Source organism: Calliphora vicina, chromosome 3 (assembly GCF_958450345.1).
Source record: "Calliphora vicina chromosome 3, idCalVici1.1, whole genome shotgun sequence".
Lineage (NCBI taxonomy): Eukaryota > Metazoa > Arthropoda > Insecta > Diptera > Calliphoridae > Calliphora > Calliphora vicina.
Window position 1 is genome coordinate 85,995,856 of NC_088782.1, and position 9,448 is coordinate 86,005,303.

Sequence of the window (9,448 nt, forward strand, 5' to 3'; positions counted from 1 at the left end):
GTGAGGTACAACCAAAACTATCTTCATGCTACCAAATTAAGATTTCAAAACGTGCATCTCTTAGAGAAATCAAAAGATGTGGTTTTTATGCAATAAAGATTGTTAAAAAACCTCGTTTAACTGAAAGACACAAGTCTCTTCGACTAACATTTGTAAATTTTTTTAAGAAATGGACCTTTGATGATTGGGAAAAAGTTATCTGTACAGATGAATCGAAAATTAACCATTTTAGAACTGATGGACCAAAATATGACTACCAAAAACGAAATGCGCCATTAAAAGACCGTGATTTTATGACGACTATGAAATATGGTGGTTGAATATTGCCATTTTGTGGTTGTTTTTCTGCGAAAGGTGTAGGAAAACTCCATAAAATTGGTAGTAATATGAATGCAGAAATGTATATAGACATTATCAAGACAACAGATGTGGATAGTCTGAATGATTGGCGTGGACAAATTGAAAACACTGTGATACTACAAGATAACGACAACAAACATAAGTCTAAAAAGACGCTTAATTTTTTAAAAACCGCCAAAATTACATTGCTAGATTGACTCCCACAATCTCAGAATTTAAATCCGATTGAGAATTTGGTGCGAATTCTAAAACGTCGCGTTTATAATTATCAAAATGCATTTAGAAACACAACCCAGCTCTAGGAGCGCTCCCATGATATCTAGGGATCTATAATGCAAGAAGAGTGTCGCAAACTGGTGGAGAGTATGCCCTCCAGAATTCAGGCTGCCATTGACGCGAAAGCAGGTTATTCGAAGTACTAAAAAAGTTACTTTAGTAATCTGCGCCAAAAGTGTGTAAATGGGTTGCAGTTATTTTTTTTAGATTACTGGAGTATAATTAAGGAAATATTTTATTTATTTAGTCCTAAAATATCCTTAATAAATATTGTTTAAAAAAACACAAAACGTTTCTTTATAAACATTGCACTTTAAAAATGGTGTCACAAAGTGTAAATATATGACCATCATTTACACATTTTTGTCTTACACTGTATATAATAGTAAATTTCTAATATATTTAAAAAATGATCTGATTGTTATGGGTATAAATAAATAAATAAAAATAATCTTCATTAACATTGTGAACCAAAAATGCCTTTTTGAATTTATCAGAAAATTTTGATATACACAAAAAGTCATTTTAGCGAAGCCGGTGTCCGATACATTATAAAAATATAAACTGTTACTGTGATCTTGTGAATTGTGAAGCACTTCTAAATGTCATCTTACATGTTTATATTAGCTCATTAGGAGACAATTATAAATATTATTACCTTGTCATATACTACGTTTATACGTAGCCTATTCGCAAATAAAAATTATTTGCAATTAACTAACTCACTGTTTATATGTCACATTGGTTACAGAAAATTCTTGTTTTTATGAGATGCCGGATGGTAAAATTGAATTTTTTGGTAGCTCTTTTATTGAATAAAATATGATACATTTTTTATTTTTTTAAATGTAAAAATTATAGAATCCAAAATTCTTGTCCGTCTTGCAATCCAAGTAATTCAAAAACGCAATGAAATATTTAAAAATCGTCTTAATAAACTAAAAGCGTTAAAACATATGGCAATGCTTAAAATCTTATTTGCAAATAGTGTCGTTAATCAGGAATTGTTTTCGTGAGTTAGCTATTCGCAAATAAAAAATTAATTCACTGTTTATGCGGCATTTTTTTCTAATTGCAATATTTTTATTTGCGAATAAGCCGTGCGTATAAACGTAGTAATACAGACTTTACAGAGATTATTACAGATATGCAACAACTGACAGTAGTCAAAAAAGTAATATCGATCCGTATGGTTATTTTGACTTTCTACAACAGTGGTGTTCAAAAATAAAAATTAAGATGTATTGGTGAGAGAGCTACCCAGCAAACATAATGTCAAACACTTAAAATAATAACAAAATGAAGAAAGTTTAAATTTATAATTTTTGTCAGATAAAACCAATTTATTAAATGAATATAATTTAAATTTTAAGGAAATGAAAGAATATACATTATACGGCCGAAATACTCTCAAATTTTTTATTTATTTTTAACTTTGTTTTTCCAAAAACCAACCAACAACAATGCTTATTGAATTTCTGAAAAAATGAGACATTTATTATGCTCTTTAAAGGAGCTTAACAAATGTGTTTAAATTTTTTAAACAATTGTTGTATGGAATGAATATCACTGTTCTACAACAATTTTTCATTGATTGTGGTTTGCAGAGCGAGAGAAAAATAATATTTTCAATACGCAACCAGGGTTTACAATTGCTACTGTATTAGCCGTCAATTGCAGTAAATATACATTTTTATCAATCTGCATTCTAAAAATATAGTTACTACCAATGTATATTAATTATAAGGTAGTGTTATCAGAACAGCTGATCGTTTTTTGCTACTATGTTCATTTTTCGTCGTGGTGCAGAATCAATGTCAAACTTTGTTTCCATTTTGTAAATGTCAAACTTTGTTTTGCTGTTAAATTCGTGTATGTTTTAAAACCAATAATAATACTACACGAAATTAGTTATATTTTTAAAAACATCAAATTAAATTACAAACAGATTCAAATTTATAAACATTTTTTGTTTAACAAAAATTCGCTTTGATTTATTTGTCAGCTGTTTTTGACATTTTTCCCTGACAGCCAATTCGCCTTCAAGTGCAGGCACAATGTCAAACTACATATAAAAAAAAATATAACCAATTCGCTCGGTATTCTGAATTCGCCGATGACACCACCTTATAATTAATATACCTTGGTTACTACTAGTTGAAAAGCCTGTCCATGCCATGCAAATCATCAAAGTCTATAAATCCAAACAGGAGAATACTGTGGAACTGCCCTTACGAAGCATACCCTGCTTCCTATCTTCATGAATCACTTTCACACTAACATCATGTAGGAATGTTCCTTTAGAAAATGCAACATATATTTGGCCATGGCTGATCTATCTGTCACTGATTTAGACAGATAGATCCCCAACTTGTGCTTTATTTATTGTTATAGAAAATGGCAGCCTTATGGGGAATTGCGATCTGCGCAAAACGAATGGGAGGTCTGGATTAATTAATTTGCACATATGAGGTTTTTCGAAAGTTTGGTCACCTGCAATATTGTGCCATTACAGAGTCCTCTCCTCGTATTTAAATTCTGCAGAAGCATTACAATAGCACCGACCTTGAGGTATAATTTATGAGGCGGCATACCAGATGGTGAAAGGCTGTTCAAAAACTCGACCGGATAGTTTTCTCTTTCGGCTATGCTATCACTTTCTACTGTGTCAATACTCTAGTATGTGGAACTGTGATGGGTGGTAACGAAACTTATCAATCGACTGCAAAACTGAAAATACAATTTAATCTATTGGATATTTAATCTATTATTTGTTTAGCATTGATTTGAACTTATTCTTTTTGGTTTTTTTTTTTTTAAATATCTAAAAAAAAAAGTACATATAAGATAAATTTAATAATAAATACAAAAAATATAATTTTGAAACAAAAATTGTCAAGTTATTAAATTGGCTAATTTAGCTCACCCAAATTTTTGGGACTCAATCCTGAAGTCCTACACTCACGTGGTGATTACATAACCACGGTGATAGTATCAATACACATTATACATTTGATGGAAATGTAAGTAGTTATGGCTTAGGATTGCTAAATATAGTGTTGATAAAACAGCCCACATTCATTTGTTTCTTTTGTTATAGACGTGTGTTGCTCAAAGCACCAAATCACGGGGTAACAATACTCCCATACCCTCGAGTACAAGACATCGATTGGTAGTCAGCTACTACGTCGCTCAATTGATAACCCGGTAACTCCTACTTTTTAAAACTACATCTAAGCATAAGCAGGCGTAGCTATAAAAGAGCCAATTCTAATTTGTCACCACTTGTCTTTGTGGCCCGACAAGTATATCTAAAAAGTGCTAACCATCATCTATCTACACGTGTTTTGCCTAGATTATGTAATCACTGTATTCATTACTCTCACTATTTAACAATTAACAGTGTCCGATTTAACATTATAAACTTACAATCTAACCCTAATTCATACAAGAATTTTTCTAATTTAATTAAAATTTTTTTTTATCTGGAAAAGAACTTATCTACTTACCTAATTCAAACTAAAAACACTAACGTAAGACCTACCATTAAAACAAAAATATATACATACGAATAATCTACTAGATTCATAAAAATTATGTTAAATTAAATAATATATATTTTTTTTATACTAATATATAATATTAATTAAACTTATAAGTAATTTAATGAATTATAAAATTTAAACATTATCCACTTATTAACATTTTTACATATTACACTTGCTTTCAACGTTATAGTTATTAAAAATAATCCCAAACAGCTATCTATAACTAACACAACATAATGCAAAAATAAAATTCTAACCGAAAACCCTACAAATAATAAACAAAAAACCTCACTAGAATCAAATACCTACAACAAAAATATGCATCCACCGAATCAACAGGCCTGCTGACTGCGTTGGACAAACTTAAGTAAGTCTCCAAATTTTATAGTATTTTAATATTTTTATATCTTTTTTGTTGTAATTTACAATTAAATTTTAATGAATGAAAGCATATTACATCTGATTCTCTTTACAAATTGAAAAATATAATAAATGATTAAAAGAACAAATTAATGAAAGAAGAAAAGAAATCATGAATTAAATACTCTTAAATTATTTATACTTCCAGTTTGTAATATACTTTCCATTCGCTCAAAATATTAGGTATTGTATTTTGTTATTGCATTTTGTTTTGTTATTTACATTAAATCATTGATCAGTGAGATCAACAACATTCTCTTTCCAATTTGTTTTGGTTTTATTATTATTATAACTATGCTCTTTGATCAGAATTTTATATTGATTATATTTTATTATTTTGAATTGAATATGATTTGTTAAAATTAATTGAATGGTTGATGAAATGTAGATGATTTAGAATATGTATTTAATGGGCTGAAGATACATTAATGGTCATCAGCATGGTTGGGTGGGAGAAATGACCTGGGGGAAAATTTACAACTCTTCTCCCCTATTAAGCAGAAATATTTCAGACTAGGTTATACATTTTAATTTTTCTGTGGTTCTTTACTAAATTTTCCTTCTCTATACTGCACACATAAACAACATTTTTAAATAAACGTAACACAAACCTATGTTATCACAACCTACGCCAGTTTCCCTGAGCTAGAACTGTAGCAAAGCTAGGTGTGCAGACCCGTGATAACTGACGATACAAAAGTTCGTTACAGAACGCTCGCCCTCTAAAAGGTTTAACACCTCCTCGTTGATTTGACAAACATCATAATTCTAGGACAAATAATGGCAGATTTTGAATACTTTTCTACTGTACAATTTTCAACCGCAAATGCTCTTTACAATTGAGTCTTGAACCATCATTTCATTTGGAATTTCAATAATATCCTCTCCAAACTCCGATGTTGCAACATTTATCAACAGCATTGGTGCCATTGTTGTCTCGTCCCATATTATAAGTTTGGCATTTTTAATTTGTTGGTCATCATTTGTATTTGCTCTCATACTTGAGGTTGAAGTCTTCTTTAACGACACTGGAAGTTTAAATTGAGAGTGATAGGTACGTCCTCCTTTCGAAAGATTTGGCGCTATTCCTGTCGATGCTACAGCCTTCCACCAGGTCCATCGAGAAAAACGAAAAGTTGTCTGAGTGTATGAGGCATGCTCATCGTTACAGCTTCTTCGAGTGTTGACTCCCATACTGTATCGTCGTGTAGGAGACCGAATGCCTTAGCCGCTTCCTGCGATGATATTGGATTCATTCAGGGATATACTTCTGATCGCTCCGTGAATGAGATCTTGCTTAAAGAATACAATTTCATGGTCCGGTAGGTGTACTGTAAGTCTGATGATAGTGTGTGACTGACCGTGCATTAGTTTCGCCAAAATTCGCCAAGCAGCTTCTGGAACGCTCACATATATTGTGTCCACGAATGTGTAATTTTTACATTAGCGCAGTCGTAAAATGTGGCTCTGTTAGGACTATCCTCATGACCAATACTTCCTATGTCATCAGATGGCTTCAGAAAGTTGCGGAAAGAGAATAGGACATACATATAAACATCCGGACATACTAAGAAATTATATACACTATATAGATATAGCATATATGGCATTAGCGGTATAAATTAAACATTTGATTTTGCCATTTCATCAAAATCAATAGCCCCGCGTGACGACCATAGACCATGCACAGAAAAAGTACGATCTTATGCAGAGAAAGTACTTTAAGTATGCCAAATTTCAGTTTTCTATGTAATCAGATTGCTCCAGAAAGTTGTGAAAAAGTAAAATCCCCTTACAAAAATAGTTGAATTCCTTGCTGCCACATCTCAACATATTTCTCAATGGGTAGTAGGTTCAGGATTATATCCAACGCCGCCTGCGGGGTGCTGCCTAAGGCACCTGTGATACCCAGACATGCACATCTTTGAGCCTTGTTGAGTATAGCCCTGTAGCTACGTTTCCTCATTGCCTCCCACCACACTGTGCAGCCATAAGTAATAATAGGTCTAACAACAGAAGTGTAGATCCAATTAACCATACTAGGTCGCAAGCCCCAGTTCTTGCCAATTGAGTTCCTACATGTATAGTAGGCATTAAGGCCCCTTTTCAATCTTTCCTGCGTATTTATTTTCCATGACAGTTTATTGTCAAGGAAGGTTCCTAAATACTTGGCTCCCCCTGATAAACTCAGCTCAACACCGTCTAGTTTCGGCAATTTGAAGTTCTCTACCTTATACTTCCTAGTAAACAACACCAATTCTGTCTTTGATGGGTTTACACCCAGCCCGTTAGTCTTTGCCCAGGACGAGAGATCGCCAAGCGACTCCTGCATGATGTCACTGATAGTTGAGAGAAATTTTCCCTTAATCAGGATCACCACGTCATCCGCATAGGCGACTATCTTCCTACCCTTAGATTCGAAGGTCCTGAGAATAGGATTAACCTCCAGTAACCACAGAAGAGGAGAAAGAACTCCACCTTGTGGTGTACCTCTGGTAACCCGTCTTCTGATCACATCGTCCCCCAGGGTTGATTTGATAATCCTGCTTTCCAGCATTAAGATTATCCAACTCACTAGGAAGTCGTTGTCCCCAAGTTCTACTAACGAGTTCCTAATTGCCTCTGTCCTAATGTTGTTAAAGGCGCCTTCTATATCAAGAAACGCAGCTAAAGTATATTCCCTATGCTTCAGACTGTGCTCTATACAACCGACCACTTCATGAAGCGCACTCTCAACGGACTTACCCTTGAGGTAGGCATGTTGAGCGTTGCTAATGAGATGGGTATCTATATTGCTCCTTAGATGTAGATCTATCAGTCGTTCTAATGTCTTCAGAAGAAAAGACGATAGGCTAATAGGTCTAAAATCCTTTGGTTTCGAGTGGCTGGCCTTACCGGCCTTAGGTAAGAAAACAACCTTGACCTCTCTCCACCCGCACGGCAGATACTTCCTACTGAGACAGGCCTTGAAGATATCCGCCAAAAGGAATAATGCCGTATCCGGGATATTTCACAGCATCGCCGGAAATACTCCATCCGGACCCGGTGATTTATACGGGTCGAAAGATTTTACCGCCCATGCTAGTTTTTCCCTAGTGACTATTCCCTCAATTTGTCTAGAGTCATGACTAGTACCCTCAGGCATGTTAGCCCCCTGATCGTCAGCCCTAGTGCCTATACCTTCACAACCAGGAAAGTGTGTTTCCATAAGCAGGGAGAGTGTTTCCGAGCTAGATTCCGTCCATGAGTTCTCAGCTCTTTGAATATACCCTATGACCTTTGGGTCTTTGGATAAAATTCTCCGAAATCTTGACATCTCATTGACGCTATCAACGGATTCACAATAATTCCTCCATGAAATCCGCTTCGCTCTTTTCAGATCTCCTTTGTATTTATTTAAGCACACCTTGTAGTTGTTCCAGTCTCCTTGTAATCCAGTGAGCTTGCCCTATTAAAAGATTTCCTAACCGTCGACCCCTGAACTTGAAATTCCTTAGTCCACCATTTTGGCTGTTTAGGCCTACCGGGAAATTTCATTGGGCATGATGATTCATAGCTCTCATTTAATAAACGGGTGAAATTGTTCACCGTTATTTCCAAATTGGGTGGTATCAGTTCACATAAAGTAAACTGTTCAAACCCAGTACGTACCTTTTCATAAAAGGTTCCCCAGTTTGTCCGCCTAGGATCCCTAAATGGTGCCCTTAAGGACGAGTTGAAATTCAAGGTGAAGGTAATCCTACTATGATCCGAAAAGGAACAGTCCGTGGATACCCTCCAATCTCTAACGAAATTATCATCTTGGTTCGTCAAGGTCATGTCTATAACCGCCTGCCTATCTTTGTTCCTAAACGTGGGCATGTTGCCCTTGTTACAGATAACTAGATTATTGACAGTTATGAAATCATAGACGCACTCACCTCTTTTATTGATATCAGCACTGCCCCATTGGCTGTGATGAGCATTTGCATCACATCCCATAACCAGGATAGCACCTCTCCTTTTTGTGTACGCTGTTAGCTCCAACACCTCATTGCCTGGTGGATCTGCTGCATCATACGGCATGTACACCGAAGCCAAAGTCAGCTTCCGCTCACCCCTGGTTTCCCTATTCACAACAGTGATGTCACCGCACCTAAACGAATGAGAAATTATTAGTTTGAGTTCTCTCCTTGCCAGGATACACGTTAAAGACCTGCACAAGCAGCATTGTTTAACATGAAGACAATTGCCACATGATGCTTTTGTCATGTCATGTTATGTTCTTTTACCTACTTAACAGCAACACTCAAAGGCAATGTATATCAAAACAAATGCAGCATCATTTTAACAACATTATAACACACACAACATTAAAAAATTTAACAGATGCATGGATGACATGGAAAATAATTTCAAGTCATTTAAATCATGTATGAGGCATTTTTTGTATGAGATGATTTCAATTCATTTGTAGTATTTATTGTGTGCAATAAGAAAAAATTGACTATAAAAATACAACTAAAATTTATATTTATATTATATGGTAGGTCAAAATAAAAATACGAAAGTACACCGATGGGTTTTTCAATGTTGTTTTGGAAAATTTTACAATACTTAGTAATATTACCTGTTATATTATTACTTAAAAGGAATACGTGGAATATAAGCCATAAAATGCCAATAATTTTCATGGAATTAAAAATGTAATGTTTTTCACATGCATATTTTAAATACTACCTGACTTAGGTACAACCGCTCGAATATTATTAACGGGACATTTAATAATTACATTGCAAAATGAAATAAAACTCCATGAACAAAGCCAATTGGCCTATTAGACGGTGTTTAATTAAAGAAAATTA

The 9,448-nt window shown here is 34.3% G+C and overlaps 1 protein-coding gene across 1 annotated transcript; it reads right to left on the reverse strand.

The window, feature by feature from the left end:
- Window positions 1-8,000: 8,000 nt before the first annotated feature.
- Window positions 8,001-8,669, reverse strand: LOC135955603 (uncharacterized). Its single transcript, XM_065505956.1, has one exon. It carries the CDS (start codon window positions 8,667-8,669, stop codon window positions 8,001-8,003), a length of 669 nt encoding a protein of 222 aa, XP_065362028.1.
- Window positions 8,670-9,448: the final 779 nt, after the last annotated feature.

Coding starts and splice junctions, on each gene's coding strand:
- LOC135955603 (XM_065505956.1), bottom strand. CDS start 8,669: ATGCCGTATGATGCAGCAGATCCACCAGGCAATGAGGTGTTGGAGCTA.